Consider the following 21,088-nt stretch of genomic DNA (forward strand, 5'->3'; position numbering starts at 1 on the left):
TAATTAAGAGTGCGTTACCACACTGTCTATGGTAAACTGTTATTCATTCGTAATCATTTCAAATCTATTCTGGCCAAACTTCTCCAGCACGGCGCAGTGACTTAGGAGCCTACCACTTATGCGCCCGCTGTGAGTTCAAATCTAGCTCATGTTGGCTTTCCATCCGGCCGTTCGTGAGAAGGTCTTCCAGCAACCTGTGGATGGCCGTGGGTTTCCCCCGCGCTCTGCCCGTTTTCCTCCCAGCATAATAGTGGCCGCCGTCGAAGAAGTGAAGACCTTATCGAAAGTATTTATTTATGGTGGGGGGAAACCGTTTAGAGCCCGGGAGGAAAATGAAAGTAGGCCTATCATATATACAGGTCTTTGTGAAGTTGAGAACACATTATCGCCATGTCTGTTAAACAGTCATAACTGCTATAACTAACAGTATATTTTAACTCTAAAGTTTGCTCGTAGCTTGAGAAAAAGTGCATTTTCCTGTAGGCAGCCACCACAACGCCTGCAGCAGACAGCTCAGCCAAACATAAGCGTTACTTACCCCATGTATCTCTGTATACTTTCACTATTAAAGTAACCTTGTAAATAATAGCATAGTCCCCGTTGTCATCTACAGTTTATGTGTATCATTGTAGTTACCTACCTAAACACTCATTGCGCTTATGTACTGTAGTTTCTAATCTGTTATTACGAAATCCTGTGAAATAAAAATTAAAACAAATTTTTACAGCACCTAAGTTAATACCCAATGTACACTTGTTATTCCAGTGTCAGTAAATCTCCCAGAAATGTTCAGAATATACTAAAGTCACTAAATTGTTATTGTTGTCTTAAAATATTTCTACTTAAATTATGATGAGTTGTACCAACCGGCGTTTATTCACAAACAACAACCATAGCCAAACAAAAACATGTAATTTGAATAAGTCTACTGGCTAATCACTTATTTTACACGTGTTTTTATTTTTCAGGATTTATATCTCAGGTTGTATTCATATCAAAACTGTTAATAATACTCAGTGTAATAACAACAACTGTGGCTGACACAACCACAAAATTAACTACACATACCACAACAACTGTGACTGAATTATCGACAAAATCAGATACAGATACCACAACAACTGTCCCTGACACATCCACAAAATCAGCTAGAGGTACCTCAACAACTGTGCCTGACACATCCACACCATCGGCTACAGATACTACAACAACTGAGCCTGACACATCCACCAAATCAGCTACAGATACCACAACAAGTGTGCCTGACACATCCACCAAATCAGCCACAGATACCACAACAGCTGTGCCTGATACATCCACAAAATTAGCTACAGACACGACAATAACTGTGCCTGACACATCCACACCATCGGCTACAGATTCCACAACAACTGTGCCTGACACATCTACAAAATCAGCTACCGATACCACAACAACTGTGCCTGACACATCCTCTAAACTAGCTACAGACACGACAACAACTGTGCCTGACACATCTACAAAATCACCTACAGATACCACAACAACTGTGCCTGCCACATCCACAAAATCAGCTACAGACACCACATCAGCTGTGCCTGACACATCCACAAAAATAGCTACAGATACCACAACAACTCTGACTGATTTATCGACAATATCAGCTACAGATACCACAACAACTGTGCCTGACACATCCTCAATATCAGCTACAGTCACCACAACAACTGTGCCTGACACATCCACAAAAGTGGCCACAGGTACCACAACAACTGTATCTAAAACATCCACAATATCAGCTACACATACCACAACAACTGTGCCTGACACATCCTCAATATCAGCTACGGATACCACAACAACTGTGCCTGACAAATCCACAAAACTTTCTACAGACACAACAACTACTGTGCCCGACACATCCACAAAAATAGCTACAGATACCACAACAACTGTGCCTGACACATCCACAAAATCAGCTACAGGTACCTCAAAAACTGTGGCTGAAACATCCACATTATCAGCTACAGATACTACAACAACTGAGCCTGACACATCCACCAAATCAGCTACAGATACCACAAAAAGTGTGGCTGACACATCCAACAAATCAGCCACAGATACCACAACAGCTGTGCCTGACACATCCACAAAATCAGCTACAGACACGACAATAACTGTGCCTGACACATCCACAGCATCGGCTACAGATTCCACAACAACTGTGCCTGCCACATCTAGAAAATCATCTACAGACACCACAACAACTGTGCCTGACACATCCTCAAAACTAGCTACAGACACGACAACAACTGTGCCTGACACATCAACAATATCAGCTACAGATACCACAACAACTGTGCCCGAATCATCCACAAAATCAGCTACAGACACCACATCAACTGTGGCTAACACCACATCAACTGTGGCTGACACATCCACAAAATCAGCTACAGATACCACAACAACTGTGCCTGACACATCCACAATATCAGCTACAGATACCACAACAACTGTGCTTGACACATCCACAAAACTGGCTACAGACACCACAACAAGTGTGGCTGATATATCCACAAAATTAAATACAGTCACCACAACAACTTTGCCTAAAACATCCACAATATCAGCTACAGATACCACAACAACTGTGCCTGACACATCCTCAATATCAGCTACAGTCACCACAACAACTGTGCCTGACACATCCACAAAAGTGGCCACAGGTACCACAACAACTGTATCTAAAACATCCACAATATCAGCTACACATACCACAACAACTGTGCCTGACACATCCTCAATATCAGCTACGGATACCACAACAACTGTGCCTGACAAATCCACAAAACTTTCTACATACACAACAACTACTGTGCCCGACACATCCACAAAAATAGCTACAGATACCACAACAACTGTGCCTGACACATCCACAAAATCAGCTACAGGTACCTCAAAAACTGTGGCTAAAACATCCACATTATCAGCTACAGATACTACAACAACTGAGCCTGACACATCCACCAAATCAGCTACAGATACAACAAAAAGTGTGGCTGACACATCCAACAAATCAGCCACAGATACCACAACAGCTGTGCCTGACACATCCACAAAATCAGCTACAGACACGACAATAACTGTGCCTGACACATCCACACCATCGGCTACAGATTCCACAACAACTGTGCCTACCACATCTAGAAAATCATCTACAGACACCACAACAACTGTGTCTGACACATCCTCAAAACTAGCTACAGACACGACAACAACTGTGCCTGACACATCAACAATATCAGCTACAGATACCACAACAAATGTGCCCGAATCATCCACAAAATCAGCTACAGACACCACTTCAACTGTGGCTGACACAACATCAACTGTGGCTGACACATCCACAAAATCAGCTACAGATACCACAACAACTGTGCCTGACACATCCACAATATCAACTACAGATACCACAACAACTGTGCTTGACACATCCACAAAACTGGCTACAGACACCACAACAAGTGTGGCTGATATATCCACAAAATTAAATACAGTCACCACAACAACTTTGCCTGAAACATCCACAATATCAGCTACAGATACCACAACAACTGTGCCTGACACATCCATAATATCAGCTACAGTTACCACAACAACTGTGCCTGACACATCCACAAAAATAGCTACAGATACAACAACAACTGTGCCTGACAAATCCTCAATATCAGCTACGGATACCACAACAACTGTGCCTGACACATCCACCAAACTGGCCACAGGTACCACAAAAACTGTCTCTAAAACATCCACAATATCAGCTACACATACCAAAACAACTGTGCCTGACACATCCTCAATATCAGCTACAGATACCACAACAACTCTTACTGACTTATCGACAATATCAGCTACAGATACCACAACAACTGTGCCTGACACATCCACAACATCAGCTACAGGTACCTCAACAACTGTGGCTGACACATCCACATTATCAGCTACAGATACTACAACAACTGTGCCTGAAACATCCACAAAATCACCTACAGATACCACAACAACTGTGCCTGACACATCAACAAAAGTGGCCACAGGTACCACAACAACTGTCTCTAAAACATTTACAATATCAGCTACACATACCACAACAACTATGCCTAACACATCCTCAATATCAGCTACGGATACCACAACAACTGTGGCTGACACATCCACAAAATCAGCTATAGATACCACAACAACTGTGCCTGACACATCCTCAATATCAGCTACAGATACCACAACAACTCAGACTGACTTATCGACAATATCAGCCACAGATACCACAACAACTGTGTCTGACACATCCACGAAATCAGCTACAGGTACCTCAACAACTGTGGCTGACACATCCACATTATCAGCTACACATACTACAACAACTGAGCCTGACACATCCAAAAAATCAGCCACAGATACCACAACAGCTATGCCTGACACATCCACAAAATCAGCTACAGACACGACAATAACTGTGCCTGACACATCCACACCATCGGCTACAGATTCCACAACAACTGTGCCTGACACATCTACAAAATCAGCTACAGATACCACAACAACTGTGCCTGACACATCCTCAAAACTAGCTACAGACACGACAACAACTGTGCCTGACACATCAACAATATCAGCTACAGATACAACAACAACTGTGCCTGACACATCCACAAAATCAGCTACAGACACCACATCAACTGTGGCTGACACATTCACAAAATCAGCTACAGATACCACAACAACTGTGCCTGACACATCCACAATAACAGCTACAGATACCACAACATCTGTGGCTGACACATCCACAATATCAGCTACAGACACCACAACAGCTGTGGCTGACACATCCACAATATCAGCTACACATACTACAACAACTGTGCCTGATACATCCATAAAACTGGCTACAGACACCACAACAAGTGTACCTGATATATCCACAAAATTAAATACAGTCACCACAACAACTGTGCCTTACACATCCACAATATCAACTACAGATCCCACAACAACTGTGCCTGACACATCCTCAATATCAGCTACACATACCACAACAACTGTGCCTGAAACATCCACAAAACTGTCTACAGATACCACAATAACTGTGCCTGACACATCCACAATATCAGCTACACATACCACAACAACTGTGCCTGAAACATCCTCAGTATCAGCTATAGATACCACAACAACTGTGCCTGACACATCCACAAAAATAGCTACAGATACCACAAAAACTGTGGCTGACACATCCACAATACCAGCTACAAATACCACAACAACTGTGCCTGACACATCCACAAAAATAGCTACAGATACCACAACAACTTTGCCTGACACATACTCAATATTAGCTACGGATACTACAACAACTGTGCCTAACACATCTACAAAATCACCTACAGATACCACAACAACTGTGCCTGACACATCCACAAAATCAGCTACAGACACGACAGTAACTGTGCCTGACACATCCACACCATCGGCTACAGATTCCACAACAACTGTGCCTGACACATCTACAAAATCAGCTACAGATACCACAACAACTGTGCCTGACACATCCTCAAAACTAGCTACAGACACGACAACAACTGAGCCTGACACATCAACAATATCAGCTACAAATACAACAAAAACTGTGCCTGACACATCCTCAATATCAACTATACAAACTACAACAATTGTGCCTGATACATCCACAAAACTGGCTACAGACACCACAACAACTGTGGCTGATATATCCACAAAATCAGCTACAGTCACCACAACAACTGTGCCTGACACATCCACAATATCAGCTACAGATACCACAACAACTGTGCTGGACACATCCACAATATCAGCTACGGATACCATAACAACTGTGCCTGAGACATCCACAAAAGCAGCTATAGATACCACAACAACTGTTTCTGACACATCCACTAAATCAGCTACAAACACCACAACAACTGTGCCTGACACATCCACAAAACTAGCTATAGATACCACAACAACTGTGCCAGACACATCCACAATATCGGCTACATATACCACAACAGCTGTGCCTGACACATCTACAAAATCAGCTACAGACACCACATCAACTGTGCCTGAAACATCCAAAAAATCAGCTACAGACACTACATCAACTGTGCTTGACACATCCACAAAAGCGGCCACAGGTACCACAACAACTGTCTCTAAAACATCCACAATATCAGCTACACATACCACAACAACTGTGCCTGACACATCCTCAATATCAGCTACGGATACCACAACAACTGTGGCTGACACATCCACAAAATCAGCTATAGATACCACAACAACTGTGCCTGACACATCCAGAAAATCAGCTACAGACACCACAACAACTGTGCCTGACACATCCACAAAACTAGCTACAGGGACCACAACAGCTGTGCCTGACACATCCACAAAATCAGCTACAGATACCACAACAACTGAGCCTGACACATCCACAAAACTGTCTACAGTCACCACAACATCTGTGCCCGAAAAATCCACAAAATCAGCTACAGATACCACAACAACTGTGCCTGACACATCCACAAAATCAGCCACAGACACCACAACAACTGTTCCTGATACATCCACAAAGTTAGCTACAGATACCACAACAACTGTGCCTGACACATCCTCAATATCAACTTCACATACCACAACAACTTTGCCTGATACATCCACAAAACTGGCTACAGACACCACAACAATTGTGGCTGATATATCCACAAAATCAGCTACAGTAACGACAACAACTGTGCCTGACACATCCACAATATCAGCTACAGGTACCACAACAACTGTGCCTGACACATCCACAAAACCAGCTACAGATACCACAACAACTGTGCCTGACACATCCACAATAATAGCTACAGATACCACAACAACTGTGCCTGACACATCCTCAATATCAGCTACAGATACCACAACAACTGTGCCTGACACATCCACAATGTCAGTTACAGACACCACAACAACTGTGCCTGACACATCCACAAAAATAGCTACAGATACCACAACAACTGTGCCTGACACACCCTCAATATTAGCTACAGTCACCACAACAACTGTGCCTGACACATCCACAAAAGTGGCCACAGGTACCACAACAACTGTCTCTAAAACATCCACAACATCAGCTACACATACCGCAACAACTGTGCCTGATACATTCTCAATATCAGCTACAGATACCACAACAACTGTGCCTGACACATCCACAAAATCAGCTATAGATACCACAACAACTGTGATAGACACATCCACAAAACTAGCTACAGGGACCACAACAGCTGTGGCTGACACATCCACAATATCAGCTACAGATACCACAACAACTGTGCCTGACACATCCACAATATCAGCTACGGATACCACAACAGCTGTGGCTAAGACATCCACAAAACCAGCTACAGATACCACAACAACTGTTCCTGATACATCCACAAAATCAGCTACAAACACCACAACAACTGTGCCTGACACATCCACAAAACTAGCTATAGATACCACAACAACTGTGCCAGACACATCCACAATATCGGCTACATATACCACAAAAGCTGTGCCTGACACATCTACAAAATCAGCTACAGACACCACAATAGCTCCTCCTGACACATCTGCAATGTCAGCTACAGATACCACAACAACTGTGGCTGACACATCCACAATGTCAGTTACAGACACCACAACAACTGTGCCTGACACATCCACAAAAATAGCTACAGATACCACAACAACTGTCCCTGACACATCCACAAAATCAGGTACAGGTACCACAACATCTGTGGCTGACACATCCACAATATCAGCTACACATACCACAACAACTGTGCCTGACACATCCACAAAACTGTCTAGAGACACCACAACATCTGTGCCCGACAAATCCACAAAATCAGCTACAGATACCACAACAACTGTACCTGACACATCCACAAAATCAGCCACAGACACCACAACAACTTTTCCTGACACATCCACAAAATCAGCTACAGACACCACAACAGGTCCTCCTGACACATCTGCAATGTCAGCTACAGATACCACAACAATTGTGCCTGACACATCCTCAATATCAGCTACAGTAACCACAACAACTGTGCCTGACACATCCACAAAAGTGGCCACAGGTACCACAACAACTGTCTCTAAAACATCCTCAATATCAGCTACACATACCACAACAACTGTGGCTGACACATCCACAAAATCAGCTATAGACACCACAACAACTGTGCCTGACACATCCAAAAAATCAGCTACAGATACCACAACAACTGTGCCTGACACATTCACAATATCAGCTACAGATACCACAACAACTGTGCTTGACACATCCACAATATCGGCTACAGATACCACAACAACTGTGCCTGACACATCAACAATATCAGCTACAGATACCACAACAACTGTGCCTGACACATCCACAATATCAGCTACGGATACCATAACAACTGTGGCTAAGACATCCACAAAAGCAGCTATAGATACCACAACAACTGTTCCTGACTCATCCACAAATCTAGCTATAGATACCACAACAACTGTGCCAGACACATCCACAATATCGGCTACATATACCACAACAGCTGTGCCTGACACATCTACAAAATCAGCTACAGACACCACAACAGCTCCTCCTGACACATCTGCAATGTCAGCTACAAATACCACAACAACTGTGCCTGACACATCCACAAAATCAGCTACAGATACCACAACAACTGTGCCTGACACATCCACCAAATCAGCTTCAGATACCACAACAACTGTCCCTGACACATCCACAAAATCAGGTACAGGTACCACAACATCTGTGGCTGACACATCCACAATATCAGCTACAGATACCACAACAGTTGTGCCTGACACATCCACAAAATCAGCTATAGATACCACAACAACTGTGCCTGACACATCCACAAAATCAGCTACAGATACCACAACAACTGTGCCATACACATCCACAAAACTAGCTACAGGGACCACAACAGCTGTGGCTGACACATCCACAATATCAGCTACAGATACCACAACAACTGTGCTGGACACATCCACAATATCAGCTACAGATACCACAACAACTGTGGCTGAGACATCCACAAAATCAGCTACAGATACAACAACAACTGTTCCTAACACATCCACAAAATCAGCTACAGACACCACAACAACTGTGCCTGACACATCCACAAAACTAGCTATAGATACCACAACAACTGTGCCTGACACATCCACAATATCAGCTACGGATACCACAACAACTGTGGCTGAGACATCCACAAAACCAGCTACAGATACCACAACAACTATTCCTGACACATCCACAAAATCAGCTACAGAAAACACAACAACTGTGCCTGACACATCCACAAAACTGTCTACAGACACCACAACATCTGTGCCCGACAAATCCACAAAATCAGCTACAGATACCACAACAACTCCGCCTGACACATCCACAAAATCAACTATACTTACCACAACACCTATGCCTGACACATCCACCAAGTTAGCAACAGGTTCCGCAACAACTGTGCCTGACACATCTACAAAACCATCTACAGATTCCACAACACCTGTAACTGAGACATCAACAAAATTAGCTACAGATACCACAACACCTGTGGCTGAGATATCCACAAAATCAGCTGCAGATACCACACCAAGTGTGCCTGACACATCCACCAAGTTAGCTACAGGTTCCGCAACAACTGTGCCTGACACATCCCCAAAATCAGCTACAGATACCACAACCGCTGTGCCTGACACATCCACAAAATCATTCCCAGACACCACAACAACTGTGCCTGACACATCCACAAAAATAGCTACAGATACCACAATTACTGTGCCTGACACATCCTCAAAATCAGCTACGGAAACCACAACAACTGTGCCTGACACATCTACAATGTCAGCTACAGACACCACACCAACTGTGCCTGACACATCCACAAAATCAGCTACAGATACCACAACAACTGTGCCTGACACATCCTCAATATCAGGTACAGTCACCACAACAACTGTGCCTGACACATCCACAAAAGTAGCCACAGGTACCACAACAACTGTCTTGAAAACATCCACAATATCAGCTACACGTACCACAACAACTGTGCCTGATACATCCACAAAACTGGCTACAGACACCACAACAACTGTGGCTGATATATCCACAAAATCAGCTACAGACACCACAACAGCTCCTCCTGACACATCTGCAATGTCAGCTACAAATACCACAACAACTGTGCCTGACACATCCACAAAGTCAGCTACAGATACCACAACAACTGTGCCTGACACATCCACAATATCAGCTACACATACCACAACAACTGTGCCTAAAACATCCACAATATCAGCTACACATACCACAACAACTGTTCCTGAAACATCCACAAAATCAGCTACAGACACCACAACAGCTTCCTCTGACACATCTGCAATGTCAGCTACAGATACCACAACAACTGTGCCTGAAACATCCACAAAAACAGGTACAGGTACCAGAACATCTGTGCCCGACACATCCACAATATCAGCTACACATACCACAACAACTGTGCCTGACACATCCACAATACTGTCTACAGACACCACAACATCTGTGCCCGACAAATCCACAAAATCAGCTACAGATACCACACCAACTGTGCCTGACACATCCACCAAGTTAGCTATAGGTTCTGCAACAACTGTGCCTGACACATCCGCAAAATTAGCTACAGATACCACAACAGCTGTGCCTGACATATCCACAAAATCATTCACAGATACCACAACAACTGTGCCTGACACATCCACAAAAATAGCTACAGATACCACAACAACTGTGCTTGACACATCCTCAATATCAGCTACAGTCACCACAACAACTGTGCCTGACACATCTGCAAAAATGGCCACAGGTACCACAACAACTGTCTCTAAAACATCAGCATTATCAGCTACACATACCACAACAACTGTGCCTGACACATCCTCAATATCAGCTACGGATACCACAACAACTGTGGCTGACACATCCACAAAATCAGCTATAGATACCACAACAACTGTGCCTGACACATCCAGGAAATCAGTTACAGATACCACAACAACTGTGCCTGACACATCCACAAAACTAGCTACAGGGACCACAACAGCTGTGGCTGACACATCCACAATATCAGCTACAGATACCAAAACAACTGTGCTTGACACATCCACAATATCGGCTACAGATTCCACAACAACTGTGCCTGACACATCTACAAAATCAGCTACAGATACCACAACAACTGTGCCTGACACATCAACAAAATCAGCTACAGATACCACAACAACTGTGCCTGACACATCCTCAATATCAGCTACACATATTACAACAACTGTGCCTGATACATCCACAAAACTGTCTACAGACACCACAACAACTGTGGCTAATATATTCACAAAATCATCTACGGTAACCACAACAACTGTGCCTGACACATCCACAATATCAACTACAGATACCACAACAACTGTGCTGGACACATCCACAATACCAGCTACGGATACCATAACAACTGTGGCTGAGACATCCACAAAACCAGCTATAGATACCACAACAACTATTCCTGACACATCCACAAAACCAGCTTCAGACACCACAACAACTGTGCCTGACACATCCACAAAACTAGCTATAGATACCACAACAACTGTGCCTGACACATCCACAATATCGGCTACATTTACCACAACAGCTGTGCCTGACACATCTACAAAATCAGCTACAGACACCACAACAGCTCCTCCTGACACATCTGCAATATCAGCTACAGATACCACAACAACTGTGCCTGACACATCCACAAAATCAGCTACAGATACCACAACAACTGTGCCGGACACATCCACAAAAATAGCTACGGATACCACAACAACTGTGCCTGACACATCCAGAAAATCAGCTACAGATACCACAACAACTGTGCCTGACACATCCACAAAACAAGCTACAGATACCACAACAACTGTGCCTGACACATCCTCAATATCAGCAATAGATACCTCAACCACTGTGCCTGACACATCCGCAAAAGCAGCTACAGATACCACAACAACTGTTCCTGACATATCCACAAAATCAGCTACAGATACCACAACAACTGTGCCTGACACATCCACAATATCGGTTACATATACCACAACAACTGTGCCTGACACATCCACAAAACTAGCTATAGATACCACAACAACTGTGCCTGAGACAACCACAAAATCAGGTACAGACACCACAACAGCTCCTCCTGACACATCTGCAATGTCAGCTACACATACCACAACAACTGTGCCTGACACATCCACAAAATCAGCTACAGATACCACAACAACTGTGCCTGACACATCCACCAAATCAGCTACAGATACCACAACAACTGTCCCTGACACATCCACAAAATCAGGTACAGGTACCACAACATCTGTGGCTGACACATCCACAATATCAGCTACAGATACCACAACAACTGTGGCTGAGACATCCACAAAACCAGTTACAGATACCACAACAACTATTCCTGACACAACCACAAAGTTAGCTACAGATACCACAACAACTCCGCCTAACACATCTACAAAATCAACCATACTTACCACAACACCTATGCCTGACACATCCACCAAGTTAGCAACAGGTTCCGCAACAACTGTGCCTGACACATCTACAAGATCATCTACAGATTCCACAACACCTGTGACTGAGACATCCACAAAGTTAGCTACAGATACCACAACACCTGTGGCTGAGATATCCTCAAAATCAGCTACAGATGCCACACCAACTGTGCCTGACACATCCACCAAGTTAGCTACAGGTTCCGCAACAACTGTGCCTGACACATCCCCAAAATCAGCTACAGATACCACAACAGCTGTGCCTGACACATCCACAAAATCATTCTCAGATATCACAACAAATGTGCCCGACACATCCACAAAAATAGCTACAGATACCACATCTACTGTGCCTGACACATCCTCAATATCAGCTACGGATACCACAACAACTGTGCCTGACACATCTACAATGTCAGCTACAGAAACCACAACAACTGTGCCTGACACATCCACAAAAATAGCTACAGACACGACAATAACTGTGCATGACACATCCACACCATCGGCTACAGATTCCACAACAACTGTGCCTGACACATCTACAAAATCAGCTACAGATACCACAACAACTGTGCCTGACTCATCCTCAAAACCAGCTACAGACACGGCAACAACTATGCCTGACACATCAACAATATCAGCTACAGATACCACAACAACTGTGCCTGACACATCCACAAAATCAGCTACAGACACCACATCAACTGTGGCTGACACATCCACAAAATCAGCTACAGATACCACAACAACTGTGTCTGACACATCCACAATATCAGCTACAGATACCACATCAACTGTGCCTGACACATCCACAATATCGGCTACAGATACCACAACAACTGTGACTGACAAATCAACAAAATCAGCTACAGATCCCACAACAACTGTGCCTGACACATCCTCAATATTAGCTACACATACTACAACAACTGTGCCTGATACATCCATAAAACTGGCTACAGACACCACAACTAGTGTGGCTGATTTATCCACAAAATTAAATACAGTCACCACAACAACTGTGCCTGACACATCCACAATATCAGCTACACATACCACAACAACTGTGCCTGACACATCCACAATATCAACTACACATACCACAACAACTGTGCCTGACACATCCACAAAAATAGCTACAGATACCACAACAACTGTGACTGACACATCCACCATATCAGCTACACATACCACAACAACTGTGCCTGACACATCAACAAAAATAGCTACAGATACCAAAACAATTGTGGCAGACACATCCACAATATCAGCTACAAATACCACAACGACTGTGCTTGACACATCCACAATATCAGCAACGGATACCACAACAACTGTGGCTGAGACATCCACAAAAGCAGCTAAAGATACCACAACAACTGTGGCTGACACATCCACAAAATCAGCTACAGACACCACAACAACTGTGCCTGACACATCCACAATATCAGCTACACATACCACAACAACTGTTCCTGACACATCCACAAAATCAGCTACAGACACCACAACAGCTTCTCCTGACACATCTGCAATGTCAGCTACAGATACCACAACAACTGTGCCTGACACATCCACAAAATCAGGTACAGGTACCACAACATCTGTGCCCGACACATCCACAATATCAGCTATAGATACCACAACAACTGTGCCTGACACATCCACAAAACTGTCTACAGACACCACAACATCTGTGCCCGACAAATCCACAAAATCAGCTACAGATACCACAACAACTGTGCCTGACACATCCACAAAATTAGCTATAGATACCACAACAACTGTGCCTGACACATCCAGAAAATCAGCTACAGATACCACAACAACTGTGCCTGACACACCCACAAAACTAGCTACAGATACCACAACAACTGTTCCTGACACATCCTCAATATCAGCTACAGATACCACAACAACTGTGCCTGACACATCCACAATGTCAGCTACAGACACCACATCAACTGTGCCTGACACATCCACAAAACTAGCTATAGATACCACAACAACTGTGCCTGAGACATCCACAAAATCAGGTACAGACACCACAACAGCTCCTCCTGACACATCTGCAATGTCAGCTACAGATACCACAACAACTGTGCCTGACACATCCACAAAATTAGCTACAGATACCACAGCAACTGTGCCTGACACATCCACCAAATCAGCTACAGATACCACAACTGTCCCTGACACATCCACAAAATCAGGTACAGGTACCACAACATCTGTGGCTGACACATCCACAATATTAGCTACAGATACCACATCATCTGTGCCTGACACATCCACAAATTTGTCTACAGACACCACAACATCTGTGGCTGACAAATCCTCAAAATCAGCTACAGATACCACAACAACTGTGCCTGACACATCCACAAAATCAGCCACAGACACCACAAAAACTGTTCCTGATACATCCACAAAGTTAGCTACAGATACCACAACAACTCCGCCTGACACATCCACAAAATCAACTATACTTACCACAACACCTATGCCGGACACATCCACCAAGGTAGCAATAGGTTCCGCAACAACTGTGCCTGACACATCTACAAAATCATCTACAGATTCCACAACACCTGTGACTGAGACAACCACAAAATTAGCTACAGATACCACAACACCTGTGGCTGAGATATCCTCAAAATCAGCTACAGATACCACACCAACTGTGCCTGACACATCCACCAAGTTAGCTACAGGTTCCGCAACAACTGTGCCTGACACATCCCCAAAATCAGCTACAGATACCACAACAGCTGTGCCTGACATATCCACAAAATCATTCACAGATACCACAACAACTGTGCCTGACACATCCACAAAAATAGCTACAGATACCACAACTACTGTGCCTGACACATCCTCAATATCAGCTACAGAAACCACAACAACTGTGCCTGACACATCTACAATGTCAGCTACAGACACCACACCAACTGTACCTGACACATCCACAAAATCAGCTACAGATACCACAACAACTGTGCCTGACACATCCTCAATATCAGCTACAGTCACCACAACAACTGTGCCTGACACATCCACAAAAGTGGCCACAGGTTCCACAACAACTGTCTCTAAAACATCCACACTATCAGCTACACATACCACAACAACTGCGCCTGATACATCCACAAAACTGGCTACAGACACCACAACAACTGTGGCTGATATATCCACAAAATCAGCTACAGTCACCACAACAACTGTGCCTGACACATCCACAATATCAGCTACAGTTACCACAACAACTGTTCTGGACACATCCACAATATCAGCTACGGATACCATAACAACTGTGGCTGAGACATCCACAAAAGCAGCTATAGATACCACAACAACTGTTCCTGACACATCGACAAAATCAGTTACAGACACCACAACAACTGTGCCTGACACATCCACAAAACTAGCTATAGATACCACAACAACTGTGCCAGACACATCCACAATATCGGCTACATATACCACAACAGCTGTGCCTGACACATCTACAAAATCAGCTATAGACACCACAGCAGCTTTTCCTGACACATCTGGAATGTCAGCTACGGATACCACAACAACTGTGCCTGACACATCCACAAAATCAGCTACAGATACCACAACAACTGTGCCTGACACATCCACCAAATCAGCTACAGATACCACAACAACTGTCCCTGACACATCCACAAAATCAGGTACAGGTACCACAACATCTGTGCCTGACACATCCACAATATCAGCTACAGATACCACATCAACTCTGCCTGACACATCCACAAATTTGTCTACAGACACCACAACATCTGTGCCCGACAAATCCACAAATTCAGCTACAGATACCACAACAACTGTGCCTGACACATCCACAAAATCAGCCACAGACACCACAACAACTGTTCCTGATACATCCACAAAGTTAGCTACAGATACCACAACAACTCCGCCTAACACATCCACAAAATCAACTATACTTACCACAACACCTATGCCTGACACATCCACCAAGTTAGCAACAGGTTCCGCAACAACTGTGCCTGACACATCTACAAAATCATCTACAGATTCCACAACACCTGTGACTGAGACATCCACAAAGTTAGCTACAGATACCACAACACCTGTGGCTGAGATATCCTCAAAATCAGCTACAGATGCCACACCAACTGTGCCTGACACATCCACCAAGTTAGCTACAGGTTCCGCAACAACTGTGCCTAACACATCCCCAAAATCAGCTACAGATACCACAACAGCTGTGCCTGACACATCCACAAAATCATTCACAGATATCACAACAACTGTGCCCGACACATCCACAAAAATAGCTACAGATACCACATCTACTGTGCCTGACACATCCACAATATCAGCTACGGATACCACAACAACTGTCCCTGACACATCTACAATGTCAGCTACAGACACCACAACAACTGTGCCTGACACATCCACAAAAATAGCTACAGACACGACAATAACTGTGCCTGACACATCCACACCATCGGCTACAGATTCCACAACAACTGTGCCTGACACATCTACAAAATCAGCTACAGATACCACAACAACTGTGCCTGACTCATCCTCAAAACCAGCTGCAGACACGACAACAACTATGCCTGACACATCAACAATATCAGCTACACATACCACAACAACTGTGCCTGACACATCCACAAAATCAGCTACAGACACCACATCAACTGTGGCTGACACATCAAGAAAATCAGCTACAGATACCACAACAACTGTGCCTGACACATCCACAATATCAGCTACAGATACCACAACAACTGTGGCTGAGACATCCACAAAACCAGCTACAGATACCACAACAACTATTCCTGACACAACCACAAAATCATCTACAGACACCACAACAACTGTGCCTGACACATCCACAAAACTGTCTACAGACACCACAACATCTGTGCCCGACAAATCCACAAAATCAGCTACAGATACCACAACAACTCCGCCTGACACATCCACAAAATCAACTATACTTACCACAACACCTATGCCTGACACATCCACCAAGTTAGCAACAGGTTCCGCAACAACTGTACCTGACACATCTACAAAACCATCTACAGATTCCACAACACCTGTGATTGAGACATCCACAAAAATAGCTACATATACCACAACACCTGTGGCTGAGATATCCACAAAATCAGCTACAGATACCACACCAAGTGTGCCTGACACATCCACCAAGTTAGCTACAGGTTCCGCAACAACTGTGCCTGACACATCCCCAAAATCAGCTACAGATACCACAACAGCTGTGCCTGACATATCCACAAAATCATTCACAGATACCACAACAACTGTGCCTGACACATCCACAAAAATAGCTACAGATACCACAACTACTGTGCCTGACACATCCTCAATATCAGCTACGGAAACCACAACAACTGTGCCTGACACATCTACAATGTCAGCTACAGACACCACACCAACGGTGACTGACACATCCACAAAATCAGCTACAAATACCACAACAACTGTGCCTGACACATCCTCAATATCAGCTACAGTCACCACAACAACTGTGCCTGACACATCCACAAAAGTGGCCACAGGTTCCACAACAATTTTCTCTAAAACATCCACAATATCAGCTACACATACCACAACAACTGTGCCTGATACGTCCACAAAACTGGCTACAAACACCACAACAACTGTGGCTGATATATCCACAAAATCAGCTACAGTCACCACAACAACTGTGCCTGACACATCCACAATATCAGCTACAGTTACCACAACAACTGTTCTGGACACATCCACAAAATCAGCTACGGATACCATAACAACTGAGGCTGAGACATCCACAAAAGCAGCTTTAGATACCACAACAACTGTTCCTGACACATCCACAAAATCAGTTACAGACACCACAACAGCTGTGCCTGACACATCTACAAAATCAGCTATAGACACCACAGCAGCTCCTCCTGACACATCTGGAATGTCAGCTACGGATACCACAACAACTGTGCCTGACACATCCACAAAATCAGCTACAGATACCACAACTGTGCCTGACACATCCACCAAATCAGCTACAGATACCACAACAACTGTGCCTGACACATCCACAAAAATAGCTACAGACACGACAATAACTGTGCCTGAAACATCCACACCATCGGCTACAGATTCCACAACAACTGTGCCTGACACATCTACAAAATCAGCCACAGATACCACAACAACTGTGCCTGACTCATCCTCAAAACCAGCTACAGACACGACAACAACTATGCCTGACACATCAACAATATCAGCTACAGATACCAAAACAACTGTGCCTGACACATCCATAAAATCAGCTACAGACACTACATCAACAGTGGCTGACACATCCACAAAATCAGCTACAGATACCACAACAACTGTGCCTGACACATCCACAATATCAGCTACAGATACCACAACAACTGTGGCTGAGACATCCACAAAACCAGTTACAGATACCACAACAACTATTCCTGACACAACCACAAAATCATCTACAGACACCACAACAACTGTGCCTGACACATCCACAAAACTGTCTACAGACACCACAACATCTGTGCCCGACAAATCCACAAAATCAGCTATAGATACCACAACAACTCCGCCTGACACATCCACAAAATCAACTATACTTACCACAACACCTATGCCTGACACATCCACCAAGTTAGCAACAGGTTCCGCAACAACTGTGTTTGACACATCTACAAAACCATCTACAGGTTCCACAACACCTGTAACTGAGACATCCACAAAATTAGCTACAGATACCACAACACCTGTGGCTGAGATATCCACAAAATCAGCTACAGATACCACACCAAGTGTGCCTGACACATCCACCAAGTTAGCTACAGGTTCCGCAACAACTGTGCCTGACACATCCCCAAAATCAGCTACAGATACCACAACAGCTGTGAATGACATACCCACAAAATCATTCACAGATACCACAACAACTGTGCCTGACACATCCACAAAAATAGCTACAGATACCACAACTACTGTGCCTGACACATCCTCAATATCAGCTACGGAAACCACAACAACTGTGCCTGACACATCCACAATGTCAGCTACAGACACCACACCAACTGTGCCTGACACATCCACAAAATCAGCTACAGACACCACAACAACTGTGCCTGACACATCCTCAATATCAGCTACAGTCACCACAACAACTGTGCCTGACACATCCACAAAAGTGGCCACAGGTTCCACAACAACTGTCTCTAAAACATCCACAATATCAGCTACACATACCACAACAACTCTGCCTGATACATCCACAAAACTGGCTACAGACACCACAACAACTGTGGCTGATATATCCACAAAATCAGCTACAGTCACCACAACAACTGTGCCTGACACATCCCCAATATCAGCTACAGTTACCACAACAACTGTTCTGGACACATCCACAATATCAGCTACGGATACCATAACAACTGTGGCTGAGACATCCACAAAAGCAGCTATAGATACCACAACAACTGTTCCTGACACATCCACAAAATCAGTAACAGATACCACAACAACTGTGCCTGACACATCCACAAAATTAGCTACAGATACCACAGCAACTGTGCCTGACACATCCACCAAATCAGCTACAGATACCACAACTGTCCCTGACACATCCACAAAATCAGGTACAGGTACCACAACATCTGTGGCTGACACATCCACAATATTAGCTACAGATACCACATCATCTGTGCCTGACACATCCACAAATTTGTCTACAGACACCACAACAACTGTGCCCGACAAATCCACAAATTCAGCTACAGATACCACAACAACTGTGCCTGACACATCCACAAAATTAGCCACAGACACCACAACAACTGTGCCTGACACATCCACAATGTCAGCTACAGACACCACAACAACTGTGCCTGACACATCCACAAAACTAGCTATAGATACCACAACAACTGTGCCTGAGACATCCACAAAATCAGGTACAGACACCACAACAGCTCCTCCTGACACATCTGCAATGTCAGCTACAGATACCACAACAACTGTGCCTGACACATTCACAAAATTAGCTACAGATACCACAGCAACTGTGCCTGACACATCCACCAAATCAGCTACAGATACCACAACAACTGTCCCTGACACATCCACAAAATCAGGTACAGGTACCACAACATCTGTGGCTGACACATCCACAATATTAGCTACAGATACCACATCATCTGTGCCTGACACATCCACAAATTTGTCTACAGACACCACAACATCTGTGGCTGACAAATCCTCAAAATCAGCTACAGATACCACAACAACTGTGCCTGACACATCCACAAAATCAGCCACAGACACCACAAAA

At 44.1% G+C, this 21,088-nt stretch overlaps 2 protein-coding genes across 2 annotated transcripts; one reads left to right on the top strand and one right to left on the bottom strand.

Annotated features, from left to right (window-relative positions):
• Nucleotides 1-673: 673 nt before the first annotated feature.
• On the bottom strand, nt 674-5,883 carry LOC135464203 (uncharacterized). The gene is made up of 6 exons (XM_064741710.1): nt 5,130-5,883; nt 4,410-4,790; nt 2,769-4,250; nt 1,803-2,654; nt 1,069-1,688; nt 674-694 (listed from the first exon to the last, which is right to left on the bottom strand). Exons 1-6 carry the CDS (start codon nt 5,881-5,883, stop codon nt 674-676), a joined length of 4,110 nt encoding a protein of 1,369 aa, XP_064597780.1.
• Nucleotides 5,884-5,974: 91 nt separating this feature from the next.
• On the top strand, nt 5,975-20,189 carry LOC135464213 (mucin-2-like; the record flags this gene model as incomplete). The annotated part of the gene is made up of 10 exons (XM_064741720.1): nt 5,975-6,821; nt 7,002-8,171; nt 8,442-8,840; nt 9,921-10,106; nt 10,647-10,961; nt 12,081-13,452; nt 13,953-13,990; nt 14,151-14,644; nt 14,720-19,834; nt 20,130-20,189. Coding segments are annotated over 10 exons (9,996 nt in total), but the record flags the coding sequence as incomplete, so codon positions are not given.
• Between the last annotated feature and the right edge of the window lie 899 nt (nt 20,190-21,088).

This window comes from Liolophura sinensis, chromosome 1 (genome assembly GCF_032854445.1).
Source record: "Liolophura sinensis isolate JHLJ2023 chromosome 1, CUHK_Ljap_v2, whole genome shotgun sequence".
NCBI classification, from domain to species: domain Eukaryota; kingdom Metazoa; phylum Mollusca; class Polyplacophora; order Chitonida; family Chitonidae; genus Liolophura; species Liolophura sinensis.

Coding starts and splice junctions, on each gene's coding strand:
- LOC135464203 (XM_064741710.1), bottom strand. CDS start 5,883: ATGGTATCCGTAGCTGATATTGTGGATGTGTCCAGCACAGTTGTTGTG. Junction 4,791..5,129: donor TGATATTGTGGATGTGTCAG/GCACAGTTATTG, acceptor TGGTATCTGTAG/CTGTTATTGTGGATGTGTCA. Junction 4,251..4,409: donor TGATTTTTTGGATGTGTCAG/GCTCAGTTGTTG, acceptor TGGTATCTGTAG/CTGATATTGAGGATGTGTCA.